Source organism: Malaya genurostris, chromosome 3, assembly GCF_030247185.1.
Source record: "Malaya genurostris strain Urasoe2022 chromosome 3, Malgen_1.1, whole genome shotgun sequence".
NCBI lineage: Eukaryota > Metazoa > Arthropoda > Insecta > Diptera > Culicidae > Malaya > Malaya genurostris.
This window is the reverse complement of record NC_080572.1, coordinates 90,164,928-90,190,064: the sequence shown is the minus strand read 5'-3', so window position 1 is coordinate 90,190,064 and position 25,137 is coordinate 90,164,928. Positions and strand designations below refer to the sequence as shown.

Below are 25,137 nucleotides of genomic sequence, written 5' to 3'. Positions count from 1 at the left end.
CCCTTGCGGCGTGACATCTTTTGTGGACAGCCCCATACTACAACTTTATGACTTGACGAATCCGACCAGTTATTATGAATCTTATAAAATGCCTTTTTTAATACTCTTAAAAATTTCGAGTTTCCAAATTCAAACAGCCAAAATCGAGCAGATTTTGTTTATTTATCTCATTTTTAACTAATAACTTGATATATGTTTCAGGTACAACAATTCACCAAATATGTTTTGACACTTCCCAAAAGGTTCCCCTGAAAATACAAAAATACGAATGTTTTGCGTTATAAATTGAAAATATTTGGATTCATTTGATTTTTTTCACATATTATTCGTCGGTCGTCGCAATCATTTAACTCACAGTCACATGAAAAATTCCAAATTATTCCAAATTTTAGGTAAGATTAGACATAAATGTATTTCTATTCTGTTTGTTTACCTTTTTTATAATAAATAGGTATAGAATTCGCTCAACAATTTTCCGAAGTGAGGAAAAGCATATCAGTTTTATTCGTATTCACCTTATCCAGTTATGCCTCTGACATTACTAACCCGTCTTTTATTTTTTTGCAAGAAACGATCGAATAGAGCATCCTATTTTTTCATGTAATTTATCCATGTAAGATGACTTATCTGACCTATATGTTAAACTCCATTGAAGACAAATTAGCCCATCACTTATGTTGAATATTTTATCAGTACTCGTTCAAAAAGTACTTCGTTCTACTGCTTTTGACGGCGCTACAATACATGCGGCGTTGAGAATCGATTTTCCGTTCATTCAGACGATCACCGGATTTTCCTAGAAAGCAATTTGCCAGTTCAAGGTCAAACATTCGTTGCTTATCACGAGTTCTGTGCAATAAGTGGGGGGCAAACGAATACACAACTATAGTTACAGGACGATTATCGTTCATCATAGCGCCATTTATAGTAGCTATTGAAGGGAGAATGGTGTTTATAATGTACGGATTGCCCTGCCGTGAAATTTTAGCATGTTCTTCGGAATACGTTACATGAAGCAGAGTTCAAAAATGATGAAGCAAATTTATTCCACAATGCTGATTGTGTTATACCATCAAGATCAATGATAGAAAACTGAACTACTACGCAACGGTAGAATATAGTTGATTTATTTACACTTAATAGAATAACACTAAACTGATAAATATAGTCACATTATTACACAGTCTTCAACAGAAAGCTTACATCTAATATAAATCTATCGCTAGGTTTTAGTACATGTTACAATTGTTCATTACAATTAAGTATAAAACGTGGGTATCAATCGTGCATAGCTGGTTGAAATCTGTTATTTACAAGCGTGTCATATCGGACACATTAGAATCACTAGTAGTTCCCGTTCAGACTTCCTTTGTGTGTTTATTTTTTGTTCTCACTTACTACTTTTACTAGCTGTAAAGACTACTGGTCGTTGCGAGCCGTCCGCCGTTCGTTTGGGGCTTCCTTCAACATTACACAGTTATTATTCTCCGTATCCAATAAATTCTCCTTGGTGTCAACTTTAATTTGTGTGCACACCTTCTTATAGCTGTCCAGATAGAAGTTCATGAACAGTACGAAGAATATGAGCGCATTGCATAACAACAGAAGCGTTATGAACTTTGGATATATACAATCGGTGAGCAGTGCAAGGATGGCATGCACGATGCAAATGATGAATTGAGCCTACGGAGAAGAAAGCAAATTTAAAAAAAAATTCGGTTCCGGATTTTGTCGAAGGAACTTGCTATTTGTATCTCGGTCATGTACTTCTTCCACCAAAGATACTTCTGATACTGGGGGCCCATCGACGAAAGTAGATAGTAGAAGTACATCAACGTGTGGACGAAATTGTTGATAATATTTGGTAGAGTAGTGTTGCCTCCTACAAAAAAAAACAACAAACTTAGTTGACGATATACCGTTGATAGAACTATGCTTGATGTTATTAATACGGACCGGCCAAAAACTTGGTCAATATCCAAGTTTCGATAGGAGTCAACGAATGATGATATAGATGCAACCATGATATCTGTGATTTCTTCTTTCTGAGTACGAAGAAAACAGTATCTGCAAACTCGGTCAATTTCGACAGGTAATAGAGATAGCACAAATCAAACATCTGAAACGATGGAAAGAACACAACCAAACGATTACCAAACAAAAGCGTTAATTACGGAACATTCTTACTCTTCTCGAAAGCACACCATCGGAATAATCCACAGGTTCACAAGTGAGACTGTAACCGCGTGCCCAACCGGCCATCAAATGCTATAAACAGAACAAGCTCACTGAGCCATGAGATAATAAGATGTTTATAAAATTGCATACATACCTCATAAAACATGTAAGCACTCAGTAGTACCTGGAACAGATTGTAGTAGAACAGTGTCCTGGTCAACTGCATAGGTTTGCGATCACGCATATATGTTGGGCCGATCACCAACACCCATGCAAGATACGTCGTGACCATCCAAAGCGTTGGCAGCGGGTTGCCCATGAAGGGAAGATCTTTAGCCCGGGGATCTAATTTTCGGGGGAGAGAAAGGAATCAACAGACAAATTATTGTGATTACTGATCTGGTTAGAATTTACGTTTTTTTATTTTCATTTTCAATGTGAACTGAAAGAATAATCACTCTTGACCAGAGTATCCGTAATCCAAATTCACAATACACACTAGCCACATGTAAGCATTATCAATGAATAACTGTATATACTACCAAATTTGGCATTCAAGCAGTCTTCAAAGCGACGAAAATGCTACTTATCGATTATAAGCAGTCATAATGTTGCCTTACCTCGTGCTTGATGATTACCTGGGTAGTGTTCTACTTTGATCAAAACAAGTGATAGACAGCGAGTTTCAAATCTGGTCTCCTAGCGACCAGATTTGGTTGTTACCTTGATGATAAATTACTATCGTGACTCATACTTAAGTCGTTTTTGCTTCAACGGTCGCTTCAAACAAATTAGTTATGCCCGAAACAGCGGTCCTTTGGTTGTTTGACGACTTGGAAGCAGTTCGCATTGAATTTCCAAACTTTTTGTTGAAATACGCTGATTTAAAGCACAGAAAAATGGCGTTTTAGTCACGCCCAATAATACACGAAGTTTTTTTTGTGTCTAGCACGTATCCTTTTAGGTCCACGGTGGAAAATTTTTAATATGGCCCCTGGAATCTGACATCCCTGTCCAAACATTATTTTGGAACTTTCGGAAAACGGAAACGGATTTTGATGTGGAACACATCTTTATTTTCTATATAGGAGTGAAAATCAGAAACGCAAGGAAAAATACACGTAGAAATGTGGTCAGGTTTTGAATACTTGCAGCTCAGTATATTTTGTATCAATTATGAATATTATTTCATTACTTGATTGGAAATATTTCTAAGATTCGATTTGAATGTATCAAGCCACGTATTTTCAATTATAAATGATTGAAATTTTGATTAGTAGCGAGCAGTGTCCTATTTTATCTGCTAAAAATCTCCGGCATATCGGATTTCCCTGCCACAGACGACGGTTTTGAAGAGGTAAGCGATATATCAAAGTGAAAGCTTCGCTCTGATTGGTCAATCGATGCAAAAGCGATACTGTTGGAAGCGAGCGAATCTATAAATAGAAGCGAAATTATAGTTAACGTTTCAGTCCTACGCGTAACATACTAGAGGTAGGTTGTTACTAGACAGCAAGACAAAAAGTGCCATAAAACGACTTTAAGTTTTAATTGGTATGCTCTGATCTTGTGTCATGCAAGCTCGGATGAAATTCCATGTTTCGCCTGTGAAATGTGCAACTTTCCCAGGATAAATTTCGAGTGCTTAAGATTATTTTTCTAATTTATGTAAGATGAACTCTATTGATAATGAGAAAAAGTTTATCGTTTCAACCGTAATCGCAGAATGGTAGAAATTTGATGCTATATAAATAACTGCTTACATACAAAACTTGATGACAAGCTTGGCGAAGAGTAGCTTAAATATTGAAATCCGTATCGCAAGTATGTACAAAGATATAATTGCATACATTTGGGATATTTGTGTAGTTTCGTCGGCTATAAAACAAATATAAATCAAGACAAACAATGTTTGGTGTTGGTTCCTAATCAATCTAATCAGACTCTCGTGCAATTGCGGATTCAAATCTGTGACTATTGATTGAACTGTTTGATTGTAGATGATTAGACATTTCGGTTGCCTTGTTCCACATCAATGGCTCGAACAACCCCATGGGTCTGATCCTTGTAGATTTTCAAGTGGACTTTCGAAGATACGTGGTTTTTACGCGAATTTTCAAAGTTATCCGGGTTTCTTGTTTTGTCTTAGAAATGTATGAAACGTTGAAATCTGGTGTTATACCGATTTTTTTGTAAGTCAACTCTCTGACACTTAAAAATATTCGATTTTTTTCAAAACAAAATTTTATATTACATCAGATCAGGACGTTTCATACATTTCTAAGACATTTGGCATAAAAAAAATTCCGATTTTGCGGTTTTTTTCTACGCGGATTTCCGAAGTTACGATGTATCAAATTCTCCAACTCCATGAGAGGATTTTTTTTCAATTTTTCGTTTTAGATTACACCAGATCTGTACGTTTCATGTATTTCTATGACATTTGACATCAAAAAAATTATTTCGATTTCGGAAATCTCAAAATTTTTCCAAGTCCCAGAGTCGATTATTCGCTTTTTTTTAGAAAACACCAGATCTGGACGTTTCGTGCATTTCTAAGACATTTGGCATAAAAAAAAATTTCTTCCATTTTCCGTTTTTTTTTTTCTTCGCGGATTCCGAGGTTACGTAGTCCCGAAGACGTTTTTTTTAGATTACACACGATCTTGACGTTTCATGCATTTTTAAGACATTTGGCATAAAAAAAATCTTCAGGATTTCCAAAGTTACGTGGTCTCCAATTCCCAAATACGATTTTTCCCCAAATTTTTTATCAGATTACACCTGATCTCGACGTTTTATGCATTTCTAAGCAGTGCTGGTGATTGCCGAAAATTTGACAGAAGCTGCTATATTGCTATCTATAATGTATACAACATTTTCAATCCGGTAGAAGAGGCTACAAGAACTCGAATCTCTCAATGTATGAACCGCGAGAGAATTTTTCTACATTTCTTCACTCCACTTTATACTCTGAGTATTTCACGGCCCTTAAAAACTTTACAGTCTGATAATGATCGTTGCTGTGTGGAATTTCCCAAGAGAGAATCGCAAGTTGACAATTATCGCAGAAAATCGAATCGATGATTCAACTTGATGATTCTCGTACTAGGTTGCCATATTTCAAATCTCTTGTGTCTTGTCTTGCATTCACAGACATTTTTTTTCATAAATACGTTTATTTCTTAAGGCAGTTTACATAAGTTTTTCTTCGCCGTAGCATCACTTTTACATAATATTCTTATCCTAATTTAATTCTAACATAGTCACAACGTTTTGAATTTATTAAAACATATTCTCTTATAGCTTAAACATCATCTTAGGTATCTCGTCATTAATTATGAAATCTACTCGGAAATATTATTTGAACCAAACGATTACCTTCTATAAATTATAAAATAAGCTGTTATTTTCAGACATTTTGTTGATAATTTCATAAACTGTTTCGAGTTTGTTTGTATCATTACATAATTTTTATTCTAATTTAGCTATTGGTTGAACTCATGGACGCAGCTGGGATCAGAGCTAAGTCTTAAAAGGGGCCTTTATTAAATTGAAACTCCAATTTTCTTTATGAAATGATAAATAAGTTTCATGTATGAAAGGTCACGACAAGCAAGAATGTCTCGAACTGGGATATTGGATAGTCTACCTTGGGTACGCAAAGAATTTATAAGTTGAGATCTGACATCACGATACTCCACGCATGTCCAAACGACATGATCAATATCCCGATAACCTTCTCCGCAAGCACAATGATTAGTCTCGGAGAGCCCAATTCGAAGGAGATGTGCATCTAACGTGTAGTGATTGGACATGAGTCTGGACATCACACGAATGAAATCCCTACTCACATCCAGTCCCCTGAACCATGCCTTTGTCGATATTTTCGGAATAATTGAGTGCATCCACCGACCCAGATCATCTCTATCCCAAGAAGCTTGCCAGCTGGCAAGTGTTCTTTGGCGAGACGAGCTATAGAATTCGTTGAAAGCAATCGGTCGCTCATAAATTTCACCCTCAATAGCACCACGTTTGGCTAAAATATCGGCTCTTTCATTGCCAGGAATGGAGCAATGAGCCGGGACCCAGACTATAGTGATTAGATAATTATTGTTCAATATGTCGTTCAGGCACTGTTTTATTTTGCCCAGGAAAACCGGTTCAGTCTTGCCAGTCATGTTTGAGCGAATGGCTTCAATTGCACTCAGACTATCTGTGAAGAGGAAATAATGGTTTGGAGATAATGTGACGATTACACTCAAACTATAATGAACTGCTGCTAGCTCTGCTATATAAACAGATGCAGGTTCTTGAAGCCTAAATGAGGCCGAAACATTATTGTTGAACATACCAAACCCTGTCGCTTCTTCAATTCGCGATCCGTCCGTGTAAAACATTTTCTCAGAGTCAATATGCCGGAACTTACTTGAAAATATTTTTGGGATTTCCGTCGAGCGTAGATGATCCGGGATTCCACGCACTTCGCGCTGCATGGATGTATCGAAAAATAAAGTTGAGTCAGGGGCACTTAGGATGCTGACACGGATAGGAATATATCTTGAAGGGTTGATTTCCTGTGACATATGGTTAAAATATACTGTCATGAATTTTGTTTGAGATCGAAGCTCGACTAGTCGTTCGAAATTATTAATTACCATGGGATTCAGCACCTCACATCTTATTAGCAGGCGTGATGAAAGCTCCCAAAATCGATCTTTTAATGGAAGAACTCCCGCCAGAACTTCAAGACTCATTGTATGTGTTGAATGCATGCAGCCTAAGGCAATTCGCAAACAACGGTACTGAATTCGCTAAAGTTGGATAATATGAGAGTTTGCAGCGGAACGAAAACAAACGCATCCATATTCCATCACTGAAAGTATCGTTGTCTGATACAATTTTATTAGATCTTGCGGATGAGTACCCCACCAAGATCCTGTTATTGTTCGAAGAAAATTTACTCTTTGTTGGCATTTCGTTATCAGATACCTAATGTGTCCTCCCCACTTGCATTTGGAATCGAACCACACCCCGAGGTATTTAAAAGTTAAAACCTGTTGGATCATTCTTCCCATCATATGAAGCTGAAGCTGCGCGGGATCATGCTTTCTTGAAAAGACGACTAACTCTGTTTTCTCCGCAGAGAATTCGATACCAAGATGAACAGCCCAAACGGACAAGTTATCTAAGGTATCTTGCAATGGTTTATGCAGATCAATAGCTTTGGGTCCAGTAACTGAAACCACGCCATCATCTGCCAATTGTCTTAGTGTACATGGGGTTACAAGACAGCTGTCAATGTCATTCACGTAAAAATTATAAAGGAGCGGACTGAGGCATGAGCCTTGCGGTAGACCCATGTAGCTAATTCTGAATGTTGTCAAATCGCCATATGAAAAATGCATGCGTTTCTCTGACAAAAGGTTGTGCAAATAATTATTTATAACCGCTGGGAGTCCATGTTGGTGGAGCTTGTCTGAAAGAACATCAATGGAAACTGAATCAAATGCTCCTTTAATGTCTAAAAATACAGATGCCATTTGTTGCTTTTGAGCGAAGGCAATTTGGATGTCAGACGAAAGTAATGCAAGGCAATCATTCGTCCCTTTATTTCTACGGAAGCCAAACTGAGTATCTGACAACAAACCGTTCGTCTCGACCCAAGTGTCGAGACGTCGTAGAATAATTTTTTCGAACAATTTTCTGATGCAGGACAACATCGCAATGGGTCTATATGAGTTGTGATTGGAAGCTGGTTTCCCCGGCTTTTGAATGGCGATAACTTTCACTTGTCTCCAGTCAGGTGGAACAATATTTTGCTCAAGAAACTTGTTGAACAATTCCAACAAACGTCTTTTTGCGAGGTCGGGCAGATTCTTCACCAAGTTGAATTTAATTCTGTCCAACCCAGGAGCGTTATTGTTACAAGACAAGAGTGCTATAGAAAATTCCATCATTGAAAATGGGTTATTAATAAAACCATTATTTGGAGGAGATTCCCTTATAATGCTCTGCGTAGGAACAGAATCTGGGCAAACTTTCCTAGCAAAGTCAAATATCCATCGGTTCGAGTATTCATCACTCTCATTGCCCACGTTACGATTCCTCATTCGTCTGGCCGTGTTCCAAAGAGTGCTCATTGAGGTTTCTCTTGACAAACCTTCGACAAAATTTCTCCAATAGCTACATTTTTTGGCTCGAAGTATGCTGTTGTACTTGGTTTCTAAAACCATAAGTTTTTCAAAATTCTGAGGAGTTCCTCCTCCCCGTTTTAGAAACGTCTTGCAAGCATTTTGTTTTGCGAGTTTAGCCTCTGAGCACTCTTTGTCCCACCAGGGGTTGGGAGGCCTTCTGTTAGTCGTTGGCCCAGGAAAGCGTTTAGTTTGGGATTGTTCTGCTGCCTCCAGAATCGAACAAATGAGGAAGTCATATTCTTCAAGTGGAGGGAGCTCTTCCATTGAATTCAAAATACTAGAGATACTACCTTGGTATTTAATCCAGTCGATATTTTTTGTCAAATCATATGGAATACTAGCTGAAGTGGCAATGCAATTGCTACTGCTAATTGAGATGATGATTGGTAAATGATCGCTACCGTGTAAATCAGGCAATATTTTCCAGGTGCAATCTAGTCGAATTGATGTTGAGCAAAGAGATAGATCTAATGCACTTGGGCGTGCAGGAGGTTTTGGGATCCGTGTCATGCTACCCATATTTAATACCGTCATGCTAAAATTGTCACAAATGTTTTGTATTAAAGATGATCTGCTATCATTGTAAACGGAACCCCACATCATTCCGTGCGAATTTAAATCCCCCAGAATCAATCGTGGAGCAGGAAGGGCTTCAACCATTTCATTAAGCTGTCGCTGTCCAACTTGTGCTTTTGGAGGAATATAAACCGAAGCTATGCAAATATCTTTGCCTTTAATGTTTATTTGGCAAGCAATAACTTCTATACTAGAAGTTGAAGGGATGTTTAATTTATAAAAGGAATAGCATTTCTTAATTCCCAAAAGCACTCCACCATACGGAGAGTCTCTATCGAGACGTATAATGTTAAAATCATTAAAATTTAAAGCTATGTTTGAAGTAAGCCATGTTTCGCATAAAGCAAATACATCACATTTTTGGCTATGCAATAAAATTTTAAATGAATCAAGTTTTGACATGATGCTTCGACAATTCCACTGCAGGACAGTGATTGTATCATTTGCGGCGGGTGATAAATTATCCATCAAAAGATACAAAACCTGAGACAATTGGCCATTGAGCTGATAACTGCTTCAAAAAATTTCTAGCTATTGGAAGGAATGCCATTATGAGGGTCTTTAAGGGTTCAGATATATTGAATGCTGAGAAAATCCATTCAACAATTTCCGAAAACTTCAGTAATCCTGTTGGTGGCTGTGAAATGGAGCCCACTGGATTATTATCTTTTTCTGTACTAGATCCTGGATTGGTTTGTGAATTTGACAAACCAGGAGGCACAGTCTTTGGTTTTGACTTTTTTTGTTTAACACGGGGATCTTTTTTTGAAGATGAAATTTTAGGTGTCTTTTTTGGTAATTTGGAAGAAGTCTTCTTTCTCTTAACTGACCCTTGGGTAGTGATAAACGAATTACCTTCACTATTTTCGTCAGAGTCAGAGTCCTCTGGTTCCTCTAGATTTGAAAACCCGTTTTCGGTTTCCAAAGGGGGGACATCAATGACCGTTTTAAGCATTTCTGCATATGTGCGCTTAGACCGTGCTTTTAAAGAAAGCTTAATTTTGTCTTTGTGTACTTTAAATGCAGTGCATACTGAAATATCCTCATGAGGACTTTCTCCACAATAAATACATTTTTCAATTTCCTTTTTGCAATCATTATCTTTATGAGGCCCTTCACACTTAATACATTTTGGTTTATTACTACAGTAAGTAGCTGTGTGGCCGAATTTTTTGCAGTTCGTACAATTCATTACATTTGGAACAAAAAGCCGAACAGGGAGGCGAATTTTATCGACATAGACATGGGACGGCAAGGCAGACCCGGCAAATGTCACTCGAAACGAGTCTGATGGACGATAAACTTTCTTTCCCTCCTCATGAACTACTGAGTACAGTTGTTTGCACTCCAGTATTTTCACACCCTCAAGCATAGAGTTCTTGAAACGACCAACACCATGCTTGAGTAAATCATCTACCGAAAGACTCGCTTCGGTAACAACACCGTCAATTTCGACATCTTTGGAGGGTATGTAAACTTTATACTCTTTAATGAAATGTTCCGAAGAGACAATATCATTCGCGTGTTTCAAATTATTTACCACAGCACGAATTTTATCGTTATTTACTTTTATGATCTCTTTGATTGAAGAGTATCGTGATGTCAAACCTTTATTAATTTGTAAAATGTTTAATGGCTTTGATATACGTCTAGAAAAGACTATCCAAGGCCCAGAAGAGCTCTCCTGATATTTTTTCGTTCGTGGGGGTATCGGATTCATGCTAGGATTTACGTCCATGGATTCATCCATCACATTAAAATTTTTAATCAAACTTTAAATAAAAAATGAAACCAACACTACACAGTACTCAATCAAAAGGAAAAGAAAAAACTTCTACCTTGAAATTGTTGTCTATCTCCGTTGCACTGCCGTGTAGATTCTTGTTGCTCTAGATGTTCTTGTTGGATGCTGATTGTTGGATGTGATGCTACTGCTACCTGACATCAAGCACCACTCGATTTCCGATTTATTTTTGTCTTCGCCAGCTGTAACCAGCGCAGGTCACCGGTGTATACCTGCGTGTTGTATGGCAGTGGAAAGACCGAGTTGTCTTGTCTCCTTCTTCCTTGTGCTCCGCACCGATATGCTTCTGCACCGAAGTGCCTTCGCACCGGTGTGCCTTTGCACTCTCCTGCTTCTATGTGCCTTTGCACTCTCCTTCTTCGATGTGCCTTTGCACTCTCTTGCTCAGCACTTGTGGCTGTGTATTGTGGCCTGGGTAGAGCTTGGGAAACGCCCTTTGTTGTTTCCTTCACCAGCTTGGCCCAGCACTAGGGCTCTCTTATGCAGCACGACTATACGTTTTAACGGCTGCTGCCAACAGGTCTCTACCTGTAGTTCAACCGTTGTCGTATTTAACGCGTGTAAACTAACCAGCGTTGTTAAACTGTACGCTTCTATACACAACCTTCTCGGTTGAACGGCTATTACTGAATGACATTCACAGACATTGTCATAGACACAACTTATACAAAGGTTATATGCACATAGTTAGAATAAGCGGCAATAGTAAAATGATTATATCGCAATTATCAACTGCCTGTATAGAATCGGATCGTGAAATGAGAATAAGCGATCGTTTGTTGCTTCAGAGAGGATTCCCACAGCAGCGTGCTAATCTCTGATTCTCAGAAATGTCATCGAGAGAAATTCGCTCTCGCACTGGTGTCTATTCTATGTTAAATGAGCCATGCCGGGTTTTTGTTGTTGCGATGATATCTGTCTCTCTTTGATGGCACTGATTCAATCGTGTGAAGAGTTGCTGGTGAGCATTCTTTGATACGATAAAAGCCATCCTTGTTTCTAAGACATATGACATCAAAAATGAATTTTCGATTTCGGAAGTCCCTAAGTCGTTTTTTTTTTCAAAAACCTTTTTTTAGATTACACCGGATGTGGACCTTTCATGCATCGAATTTCTGATGTCACGTGGTTTAGTTTACGCGGATTTCCGAACTTACGCGGTAAAAAGAGACCTCAGTGTGTCTGCTTCATATGTATCTATAAAACATACATAAGACTTTTTGGTTACTTGGGGTGTTTGGTATTACAAATGGAAATATCAATTCGAGTCAAGACTGATTTTCAAAAAGGGTGAATATATTTTTGCATACTCTTTCTTCAAATCGTTGTAACTCAAAAACTGTGAAGAGTATGCAAAAGTTTGTTTAAGTTTGTTAGTTTATAGAAACGATGCCCAAGAAAAAATTGTAGGAAATCGATCTCTAAAAAAAATACACGCTAGGAAAAAATTGAATGATTGATCAATTAAACGAATATTATCCAACGTAATAGAATCCAAAACTTCGCAAACTTGTTATTAATCCCACCACTTCCTGTGCCTTGTTTTAAAAAAAATGAATATGTTACAGCTGAAACAATTTACAGGCATTTGAATAACTTCATGCTCTTGATGAAAAATGATCATTCAAAAACTACAGATCATTCAAAAACTACAGATCAATGACAAAAAACATGCCTAACTTTTTCCTAGAAGTAGCTGTTTGCGAGATCTTTAGACATGAAACTCGAGTAACTTTGGCCTTTGTTGAACTGCGACGTTTTACTAATTGTAACATTTATTGAATGCGTGCAATCCCGTTAGACTTGCAACTATCGTAGCAGAGTTGTTACTTCTAGTTAGTGTTTTGTGACTTTCACAGCAGAAATATGAAAAGTTTTCAAATTGAACTACACATCGTTTACTAAACAACCCGGGTTGTAGGATTTGGTTTTGGTTATAGATTCTTGGAGTTATATCGTTATTCTTCGTGTCCGCTCCTCAATTTGAATTATCCTAAAAAGTCGACTATTTTTATTATGAGTAACCAAGAACGCGTAAATTGTGCAAATATTTGGTAAAAAAGTATGACCGCATTGCTTTCCTAGAGATAATTATTTGTGTTATATTCGTTCAAATCACCAACATCTAATATGATATCGTCGTCTCCTTTCCGTTAAGCAAGTTAAGCATCAATATTTTCTCTTTTCTCTATAGTTCGCCAATTCCTGCGAACCGTCGGCAATAAATGCATTCATACTGTTGGCCGATTTGAACTAAAATGATATAACCTATACCCATTTACGAAATAATTGTTCATTAACTTGTTAATATTATGAAATTTGTAATTGCTGTCAAATCTAAAGCTTGCTTCATTTAGAATTGGAACAATCTTTTGCTCATATTGTGGCGCTTCTGGTGGACGGATTTGGAAGTTCTTGGCGCCCACGTGTCGGAAATTTTGTCAGCTTCACGTATGATTTTTGAAATTCCACAAATCGACTGTACTTTGTAAACAATCAACATGGAAGAATGGAAAAAAAAATGTGCACAGTTATTTGGAAAATCCATTGTGGTCTGCATCTAGGCCATCGCCCAAAAATACCGTATGGCGCGTTATCGAACGGTATAAGAAAACATTGTCGACGATTCGGAAGCCTCAAGCCAATCGTCGGAGTGGAACTGTCGACCGGAAACTGCGTGGTAAGATTTTGAAGACGATTAAGAGGAATCCTAAGCTGTCGGACCGTGATTTGGCCAGAAAATTCGGTGCTGCCCATAGTACCGTGAGGAGAACTCGACTCCGGGAAGGAATCAAGTCGTATCGAGCTAGCAAACAGCCAAATCGAACCATAAAACAGAATAGTGTGGTCAAAATATTGCTCGGAAACTATATGACCAGGTGCTGACCAGGTGTCTTCTGATGGACGATGAAACCTATTTCAAGGCTGACTTCGGGCAAATCCCAGATCAAAAATTTTACTTGGCAACGGCTCGGGGGGATGTTCCAGCCAAATGTAAATTTGTTTTTGTCGACAAATTTGCAAGAAAATTTATGATTTGGCAGGACATGTGCAGCTGTGGCAAAAAACGAAAGTTTTCGTTACAAATAAGACAATGACATCGGAACTATACCAAAAAGAGTGCCGTTCATTCGATCCCACGACTATCCCGTAATGTTTTGGCCAGATTTGGCAAGCTGTCATTACACTGAAATACAGGCAATTGTCTTTGAAGCAAGCTTTAGATCTTTCTTGGATATTTCGATATCCTTGTTTGACACATCAAACTGGAAATTATTTTAGTACTTTGCAACCGAATATTTCATAGACACCATTTTCCTGACTTTTAGCTGTAGTGTCTTTTATATCTGATGACATGATCATAAAGAAACAGCTCGTGATGAGTAGATTTGTGCACAAAGCATCAAAATCTTCTCTTGCTAACCGGTTCTTCATTCTTCATGTAATACGAGAAAGAGAACGATTTGAGACGAAAACATCACCTGCGTACGAAACTCGTTAACAATGCATTAACGATACCATTCAAATTAGGGAAAGCCCACAATCCATTGCTCATAATTGCGTCATAACTCAACAACATGCTGCACTTCACTGCCAAGAACCGGTGGAAGTGAACAAAAGAAAACCAAAATCGTCCCGTTGCCCAGTGCGTCACGGTCCATAGACTCGATGATTTCTCGGCGCACAAACGGCAGGACAAGGAAGTATAGACATATTATTTCACCGTTGCATCGAGAAGGTCGATTATTGCAACATTTACTTTCAAGTTGCTGCAACCTGCTGAACACTGGCGGAAGGCTCCATGACCTACACAAGAAGGCAAAGGACGGCCGGATGATTATTTTCATTTTTAATCTGTTTATTTTTCGTCCTCCAGCGTGTTACCACCCAACTGGTGCGAATCGATGGGCGTTCGAAAATCGTCAGAAATGAGCCATTGAATGACACAGGGGAGGGTTCCTAAAGCCTATAAATAATTGTTTTCTTTTGCGAGGTGCCGTTGAACATCTCCGGGAAAAACAGAATGTCGAATGAAACTTCGAAAATTTATTGCATTTGTGGTTTTGTTGTGCAAGGTCGGGTTCACCGTACGTTGCTGAGGTTATGTTCGGAAATAATTGGTTTCATGAAGTTTTACAATAAATCATATCGCTTTTGTTGTAAAGAAGTTACAATTAAATACGTATACCTTTACTATAGTTACTAAAAGTGTGCAGAAGTAAGTTAGAATTGTGCGCTAATTTTTGAGCAAATTGAAATGTCTCAGAGATAAATAGTGCATCTAACAACACATGATCATTTGTTGGAAACAGGTCTAACAAGAAACTGGTAAAGCTATGCCCACCCAATCCACAGTTGTTCTAGCGTAACCGAACCAATCCATTCATTAAGCCCATGCAGAACGACAGAATGAGGCAATACTGACGAACTAATGTTTAATGTCGTTTTAGTTTCTTAGATTTTATAGATCCGCCTCAAGGATTTCCATTTCGTCAGGATACGCAGTGTGACGATGACCGTCTTGTCGTTTCATGGTTGCTGCAGGTGCTGTAATGGTAATGCTTCTACGCAAGCTAGGCCAAGGCTACGTAGGAAAATATTTATGATTGAAAAACTGGTCATTCAACAAATGATTATCGCCTGTACGGTAGTGAAAATCATAACCATGTCATTGGCACTAGATGAAGAAGTTTGCAACGGAACTTGCGGATTTTCGTGATAACGGTTGCGACATCAATGGTTGTCAGTTGTTTCGGGGGAATCTATCTTTAATTGTTTGTTCTATTTGTTTGAATGATTTTACGAAACACGTAAGGTTGTAGTACCAATATTCATCTGAATAATAGAGTCGCTATGGTATTTTACGGATTACTCGACTTTCAATCAACGAATTGTGATAAGCTGAAATGGAATGTTTTCGCTTCGGCTCTAAGATGTAATACCGTAGAACAGAGTAGCAATTTGTCAGTCACGTCGAATGACCTTGACAGACTGACTAAAATCATCGTCAACTATAATCTGCACTGTGAAAGTGACTGTAAAATGAGATACACACTAGTTCTATGACCAAGCAGAAGTATACTCAGTCAAAGACAGGCGACTCGTTTTGTTATCTCTCTCATTCTCCTATATTCTGTTGAAGTAAAAAAATAAAAGAGAGTACTAAAATAAACATAAATTGATAAAGTTCATAATAATGATAGATAAGTTTATTGGAATAAATATGAAAATATTTCACTTTTTATGCTATCCGATTGGGATCAAGGTCATTTCGCCGAAAGCCGAAAACCATTTCGCCGAAAAGGTTATTTTCGGACCTTAACTGAAGTAAAGGAACTGTCGGTTTGTGCCGCCGAGCCATCTTGGCTTAGATTATGTGGCTGCGCCACATCAGTTATTCAGGAGACATAAAAACGAATAGATAATTTTGATGAAAAATCAGAATTTGCAGTTTTCTAATATGTTATGTGATGTAAACGAAATTACCCTTTCGGAGAAATAACCCTCTCGACGAAATAACCCTTTCGACGAAATAACTCTCTCGACGAAATAACCCTTTTGGCGAAATGGCTTTCGACGAAACGACTTTCGGCGAAATGATCCGCTCCCGTCCGATTGTTATTTAGTCAAACCGTTATCAAGTAGTTGCAAAAGAAATGAAAATAATGTCAACTGCTTCTGCAATCAATGAGCGTACTGACGAATGAAATATCGAGAGAACTTTGGGTTTGAAACACCGACACTCAGTTACTGCTGATTTGTAGAGCCTGGTAGGCAGCTGTCTAGTAACATAAGCTATCGTACAATGTTGCAGTTCATAGTGACATATATCAGCTCTGCCGTAGAAAAAAAAAGTTTGACTGCTACTAAAGCCACGCGAAAACTCGAAGTGAATGCGCCTATTTTCATCTTACCCTTAGAGTTAATCGATCGAGCAGATACAACAAACTTCACTCTAACTCATGGTTTGAGTATATGAGATGACCACTGGAACTGACATGAATTGGGGTACTATCGCCCTCTAATTCCGGCATTTTTTTTTGAATGGATTGTAACTTTCTCATCGTACTTTTTTTTTTCCTCTCTCATAAAGCAAGACTATGCTTATGATCACTGTGAAACCCTACTTTTGAACCAAGCCCCGAAGAGCCGAGTATCATGTGCAGTTCGACTCAGTTCGTCGAGATCAGAAAATGTTTTGTTACTATAGGAGAAAGTTAGGAATCTCGAGCCACACTTTGATTCAGACTGATGAAAACTGGAGAGATAGAGTTTAAAGTAGAAGCAAAGTGTAACGTTTTGGAATTGCAGAATTTGTAAATGCGATTTTTTTCAAAATTCAAAATTGAAATCATTTCAACCAATATTGCTTTGAACCGTTTATTTTGGACTTGATGATAAAAAACATACCATGATGATGACAAAAGCATATTAATCGATGTTTTCTGAGGTGCAGTTTCCAATAGATCATTTTCTGTGACGTAACACGACACATTAGTTATAAATTATTTGGTGGTTCGACATTCCCCACAATTTATACCATCGAATTTAGGTTCCGGATTTAACTTCCGGCTCCTAATTTACAGGCTGACAAGTATAGAAAATTCAATTTTAAGAGTGTTTGTCTATAATTCTCAACTGAAAATTCGAACAAAATACTTTCAACTAGCCGTAGAGTACATTGATTTCGGGTATATCGGATCTTAGTTCCCGCTTCGGAAGTAATGGTATACTCCTAACCGGAAATCACTTCAATTTCTCAGAAACGGCTGAATGGATTTTTACAAACTTAGGTTCTAGTGAAAGGTATAACGATCCCAGGATTGCAGAATTTTGTCCGCAATTTGAAAGGTACTGAATATAAAATAATGAGCGATTTTGTCCACAGTATACAATATGCACAAATTCACCCTAAGCTGCTTGCACTTGCTGGTCAATAAAAGCCAAACGACCTTCTCATATCATATTGCCGTAGCCAGTACGTGACGCTCTGAACACAAGCACTTTGCCTTGTGCACCGGAATTGCGTGTATTTACACACATCTTATATACATCGAACATAAAACTTCAAGTATCTCTTGTCGTTGCGTTGGTGTCTTTTCCGTGCACATGAGTTACTGCACAGATTCAAGAAGAGAACGAATTACTCAGCTCAACTCAACAATCTCAGAGATGTGCTCTACCACCTGCTCTACTCTAAAACACGTGTATAATACGCTTCAGCGTTTAACTTGTGCGTGATACTGCACACAAACTTCTTGCTGCTGTGAAAGACCGCTTTTCTGGACCGTTAGCAAATAATAGACCAACCATTCAATTCCAAAGAGGTGAGATATTGAATCCATATCCAGCGAATGACTCACGACGATCGCCGCAACGATGCAACCCGATGACTCCAAAAGGTGCGTCAGCTACTTTGTACGGCGCGCTCAATTCTCAACACTCTTGTTTTCGGCGTCATTGACACAGCCCTTAGGAGAAGAAAACGACGACAACTCTATTGATTATAATGCTTATCATCCAAATGCTGCACAATTTAATAAGTCATCATTGGAGGTCATAGTTTATGGCCAGAATTTTAATAGAATGAAAAGTGCGTTGAAAATGACTGAAATTTGTAATAAAATATTAAGTAGTTCTTATGCAATAATCTTAGCTACAGAAACAAGCTGGGATGAAAGTGTTAGGAGTGAAGAAGTTTTCGGCAATAATTACAATGTGTTCAGAGATGATCGCAATTTACAAATGTCTGATAAGAGATGGGTGGTGGAGTACTAATTGCTATTTCTACAAAATTTAATGCTGAGATCATAACCACTAGAAAAATTAAAGAATTCGAGCACGTATGGGTGAAAACTCGTCTGGCAGAGGAAACACATATTTTCTGCTCAGTGTATTTTCCCCCAAACAACACCCGTAAAGAAGTATATGAAAAGTTTTTCCAGATTGCTGAAGAAATAATAACTAACCATCCTTCCGAAGTGAAAGTACACATTTATGGTGACTTCAATCAACGTGACATTGACTTTTTCCCAGACTCAGAAAATGAGAGCATCCTACTACCAGTGGTAGGAGAGAATGAAACCCTCCAATATATCTTTGATCAAGTTGCATGCTTAGTACTCAACCAAATTAATTACGTTAAAAATCAGCAAAACTGTTACTTAGATTTTTTACTAACAAATTCACAAGAAGACTTCTGTCTTACCGAATCCCTTACCCCCTTATGGAAAAATGAAAGATTTCACACTGCAATTGAGTTGTCCATATTTGTTCATGAGTATAATAGACCCGATGAATATGAGTATGACGATGTCTTTCAGTATGACTTGGCAAATTATGATAACATTAAGTAACATTGATTGACAAACCATTTTCAGGGAGTCTAATGTTGAAACTTCTGTGGAAATGTTTTATTAGATTTTATTTGATACTATTAATGATCAGGTACCTTTTAAGAGAATCAGACGACGACTTAACTATAAATATCCAATATGGTATAATGATAACATTAAAAATCTAAAAAATCGAAAACAGAAGGCCCATAAAAAATATAAAAGAGACAGTAGTAGCGTCAACTTAGGAACTTACTTACAAACTTGTGATCAATTGAATCTGGCAATTGAAATCGCTTCCGAGGAGTACTATTCAAAAACGGAGAGTGAAATCAAATCTTGCCCGAAGAATTTCTTCAATTACGTAAAACAAAAACTGAAATCTAATAATTTTCCCTCAAAAATGTTTTTCAAGGGTAAGACTGCTGACAACTCGGAAGATATTTGTACACTATTTGCAAATTACCTCCAAGAAACCTATACTACGTTTTCCGAAGAGGATCGAGACCGTGAATATTTTAATTTCTTCCCTGAACATGCTTGTGACATTAATATTCATCACATTAGTGTCCAAGATATTATTCAAGCGCTCAATAAATTAGATATCTCTAAAGGTCTGGGACCTGATGGAATTCCCCCCATATTCATGAAAAAACTATCGTTAGAACTAGCCACACCCTTGTTTTGGCTTTTCAATAAATCACTCATGACCGGTATTTTTCCTAAAATATGGAAGTGGAAAAAAATCAGATGTGTGTAATTATCGAGGAATTGCAATTATCTCCTGCATTCCTAAACTTTTTGAAGCGATAACCAATGAAAAAATGTTTTATCAAGTTAAAAATAGAATCACTAATATGCAGCATGGATTTTTTAAGGGTCGCTCAACTAATACAAATTTACTCGAATTTGTCAATTACTCACTGGCTGCTATGGATAAGGGTAATTACATAGAAGCTCTCTATACTGACTTCAGCAAAGCATTTGATCGCATTGATATACCTATGTTATTATTCAAACTACAAAAAATAGGAACTGGTCCTGAACTACTCAAATGGCTTGAGTCGTATCTGACTGATCGTCAGCAAATGGTTCGATTTAAAGGGAGGATATCCAACCATGTCCTAGTAACTTCAGGAGTTCCACAAGGTTCCCATCTAGGCCCTCTCCTATTCATTTTATTTGTAAACGATATATCTCTTATTTTAAAACACATAAAAGTGTTGATTTATGGCGATGACATGAAGTTCTTCCTAGAAATAAAAAGTGATGTAGACAAGGTGGTATTTCAAGATGAAGTGCAAACGTTCCATGTCTGGTGTAACAAAAGCCTTTTGAAACTAAACGTCAATAAATGTAAAGTAATAGCTTTCAGTAGGAAACAAAACACACCAGATATCACAATTAAACTAGGCGATCAAACAGTAGAAAGATGTATCAGAATTAGAGATCTAGGAGTAATTTTAGATAAAAAGTTGACTTTTATCGATCACTATAATACGATAATAGGCAAAGCTAATAACATGCTTGCATTTATAAAACGCTTCTGCCATAATTTTTGCAATCCTTACAAGATTAAAACATTATATATTGCCTACGTAAGGTCTATACTTGAATATTGCAGCATTGTTTGGTCCCCATTCTCAATCACTCACAAGGAACGTATAGAATCAGTTCAACAGCAATTCCTATTATTTGCACTCCGTAAGTTAGGTTGGGCAAGATTTCCTCTACCATCATACAAAGCTCGTTGCATGCTCATTAGGGTGGGACAAGGTTGTATGGGAAAAATTATTTTCTCGCTCCACCAATCTTTTCGTATTCCTTTTGGGTCCCATAAAAACTATGCAAAATTTTAGCTCGATAGGAGAAACTATATTTTCGCGCCCGCGGTTCAAAGTTTGTATGAGATTTAGTATGGGAAAACTAACTTTTAACAAAAAAAACATCTGGAGGGCACCCTATATACTCAAAAAATTAGCGGGCATGTAATTTTTATAGGAAATTTAATGAGGAAGAAAACCTTTGAAGACTGTAACATAATCCGACATCTGTAAAAAATGTTATTGAAGAAAAACCGACACAAGGTCCGAACGATGGCTCATTCCTTAATATATCTAGCACCACTGCGGCTAGTGGTGGTAATATGAGTTTGCATTCTTTTATTATGCTACAACGGTTGATCTGAGTTGTTTGATGTCTTCACAATAGATGCTCGGTGTGGTTAGAAGATTTTTTTAAACTTAAAAACCATGTTCCAAAACTCACTGTAAAGACACACAAAAAACTAACTTTTTTATATGAAGAAATACAATTTTGAAGTCTTCCACAATATTGTTGATAAACTCAAATACTATAACTTTGTCGAAGACATAAACCATCTGCCTCATATGGTTTAGAAGATATGGATGATTTCATTTAATACTATGAAAAAAACATTGATTCCAAATTTTTCTTTCTTTATTTTTCTATCGTTCATGTGTGGTGCTAGATATATTAAGGAATGAGCCATCGTTCGGACCTTGTGTCGGTTTTTTTTCAATAACATTTTTTACAGATGTCGGATTATGTTACAGTCTTCAAAGGTTTTCTTCCTCATTAAATTTCCTATAAAAATTACATGCCCGCTAATTTTTTGAGTATATAAGGTGCCCTCCAGATGATTTTTTTGTTAAAAGTTAGTTTTCCCATACTAAATCTCATACAAACTTTGAACCGCGGGCGCGAAAATATAGTTTCTCCTATCGAGCTAAAATTTTGCATGGTGCTTATGGGACCCAAAAGGAACACGAAAAGTTTAGTGGAGCTGAAATCAATATTTTGTCCCACCCTAATGCTCATTGACATCCACACACTAGAAGAGCGTCGAGAACAATTAATGGTTTCATTCATACATATCGTTACACATCGGGTTGATTCATCTGGACTTCTGTCTAAACTTAATTTTTATATACCTTCCCGACAATTACGAAACCGAGCTATATTCTATATAAGTCATTATCGTACCAACTATGCTAAATTTGGCCCATTAAATCAAATGATGTCAACTTATAATAAGCATTGCGGAGCAATTGACTTTACAATGACGACAGCCCAGCTCAAACAATATTTTAATTCAATACGACCTAGGTCCTAGAACATAATGCACATTAATATTTATTTTAGAAAATATCACACGTGTTAAAATGTAATCAATACAATGTAATGGTCTACTATAGTTTGACGACAAATAAATAAAAACCAAGTGAGATTCAACTACTACCTCATCAAGCAAACATTTTTAACTGAAATCTATTTTTATCATAAACAGTTTTTTTAATAATTTTACGCTGATATCCGAATATTGTCCTCCGGCTTTGTCCGACGCCGAAACTTTGATATTTCAGATTTTTGTGGTAAATTTTTGTCTCTCGTTCAAAATTTTTAATGTTTAATTTTTGAAAGTCCAGTAAAAAACTATTAAAAAACTCCGAAATCTTTGAAATCAGATGAAAAAATTCTTTTGTAGAAATTTTTAATCTCAAAAAAGTTCCGAAAATAGTATTTTAGCAATAAATAATTTTTAAGATGTTTCGAACACATTTTTTTTTGCACAAGATAAACAATCTCTACTACACTGAAAATCATTTTTACCACTTTTTTTAGGAGAAATCACTCATTGTCGAGCTCTTCTATAAGCTAACCAATATTAGGTCGTTATTTACTCAAACTTTGACTTGATCGTAAAAAATGGGTAGTTTATTTATCTTTTTTTTAGCACAGTGCATTTGGGCAAAATTAGGTAAATTTTTTCGAAAATCTGTACACCCTTCCTATATTCGGCTCGTTCGATCAGCTTACTGTTTGAAGAACAAGTTCTGTTCCGATATTTTGGTGTCAATTTATTAATAAATTTTACCTGCCAAAACTTCCTCTACCAGTTCCCAATACTGACAAATCAACCGGGTCCAGTTCCGCTCCGTTTGATACTCGTCGATCGCCATCTTCATAATATAGTTGGACGCCCAAGAGATGTCTGTGAAATTGTCTCGCGAATCCATGCTGACCATCATCACTCGTTTCTAATCAACTTCCGAAAACACTGAACTGCCGATGCACAAATCTCATACAGTATCTTTACCGCATTCAGAAAAGGTTTTAACCGTACCGGGCAAACAAGCTACCGTGTTAAACCGTTCACTGAAAGTAGTATAATTCCCACATGTCCTTTTAGGCGAAACTAGTGTCACCGGTTTTGACCAAATTCTAGGGCACTATGCCGACATTCTGTTATAGAGTACTCTGATCACAAAGAGAACTTCCGCTATAAGTTGTGTTGACACTTCTACGGTCGATTGTGATAAGAATTGGCTTTCGTAGTTACTCGAGAACCCGAGCTCAATAACTCCGTAGTGGACGAACGCAGTTGCAATACTGAATTCTTTCTAGTCTGAGCATAAAGATTTTTCTCTAAAAGCTACAAACCTCGCGATCAATTCCCAATCTAGAACGTGAACCCTTCGGTAACGATTCATGACTCCTGCCACGCTCCTACTAAAAACGAACTAAGATCGTCCCTCTCTGTTTATCCGCTGCGGTTCGGTGATAAGCTCCACTTGCTTTTCCGAAAAACTTGTAAAACCTAGCATACATATGAACGGATCTAGTATAGATCCGGTGTGATCGAGCGTGAATAAACGCGAGCGTAACAGAGACGGAAGGTGTGGAAATGATTCGCTCTTAAACATTTTTTAAGTAAATGAGAAATGCTCCCACCATCTTCTTCCGAACGAACCGGGTGCCGGCTGAAGAACGCGACAACAGAGGAACCACAAGCCCGCAAAGATGAAGATGTCCTTGACTGGGCAAAACGCTCCAACGGCCAGGCAACCATTCGAACGTTGCAAGTTCGCACCTCCCCATGCCATTCTTCGACCAGCAAACACACTTTAGCCAGTCTTGTTCTGAATTTCCACCGGCGGCAACGGGTTCGAGACTCGTGAAGTTCAATTGCAGTTTAACCGCTGTGTTCCATCCGACGTGCCGTATTCTAACGTGTGCATTCATAGATGGTAACATTTGGGTAACGAATCACTACAAGAGTGCCACTGGAAGAAACGATCCTTTAAAAAACGACAACCAGTTCTCGGGGCTGAGATCACGTTGATGCACTTGAAGATCTGGGTAGCATTTTGTTAGTATGGTTTGATCAATTCTTACTGGTTTGCGAAGGGGTGGTGGGAAAATGTTAGAAGTTCTGTTGGATTTACTTTGTAGTGAGTGAGACGGTCTCAATTGAAACTTTCTGAAGGAGTCGTTCGAAGTATAGTTATATCTCCAATAGTCGAAGTATAGTTATATCTCCAATTGTCGAATCTAAAGTTTTGTTTATTTATCATCATTCATGGTGCTTACAGTCACTACTGTTTGGAAATTAGCTCTCTCTCTCTCTGCTAAACAATTCAAAAAAAAAAATTAAAGAAATAAAATGTATGATCGTGCCTGATCTAAATTGACGTTTGGCTATTTTTCCTCACTTTCAATCACCTCATAATTCACTACCGGCGGTGGAAAACAACAATCCGCAATCCACCCCGAAGGGGTGACCTTTAAATTAACAGATAATTCTAGTGTCTCAGTCGGTGATTCAAACATTTTCCATGTTTCCAGTCTCGTTTGCACCTTAGCGCTCCACGGATATGGAATTCTTTCAGTTGGATTTGAGTTAAGATTGGGGGCGAGCAAAAACTTGTTTACTGCGGTCATCACGGCGTACGTCTACAGCGTTTACCTACCAAAGCCGCCGCGAATCCCCCTTCCCCAACCAGCGCCGGTAGTCGTCGTTCGGAAAAATTGTGCAATTTCCAGCAGCCGGCAATTGAAGAGAGCGCATACGATTTTCAAGTGCAGCCACCGTTTAGCTGAACCAACTGCTGTCAAAATTGTATCTAATGTACCGATCGCCGTGCGGAGGTTCTAATAAATTCCCGCTCTCATACAATGCATGTGCTTGCCTATGACCAGTTCCATGGATTCCATATTTGTCCAAGGTCAACATGAAACTGTG

The 25,137-nt window shown here is 37.7% G+C and overlaps 2 protein-coding genes across 3 annotated transcripts in view; one reads left to right on the top strand and one right to left on the bottom strand.

The window, feature by feature from the left end:
• Nucleotides 1-25,137, top strand: part of LOC131438154 (lissencephaly-1 homolog) — a 147,978-nt gene that overhangs the window by 92,832 nt on the left and 30,009 nt on the right. The gene's annotated exons all lie outside the window — the stretch shown is intronic.
• LOC131438155 (elongation of very long chain fatty acids protein AAEL008004) lies at nucleotides 144-23,641 on the bottom strand. The gene is made up of 6 exons (XM_058607987.1): nucleotides 22,990-23,641; nucleotides 2,333-2,523; nucleotides 2,188-2,268; nucleotides 1,957-2,119; nucleotides 1,746-1,882; nucleotides 144-1,683 (listed from the first exon to the last, which is right to left on the bottom strand). The coding sequence occupies exons 1-6, from the start codon at nucleotides 23,141-23,143 to the stop codon at nucleotides 1,420-1,422; spliced, it is 990 nt and encodes a 329-aa protein (XP_058463970.1). The 5' UTR covers nucleotides 23,144-23,641; the 3' UTR covers nucleotides 144-1,419.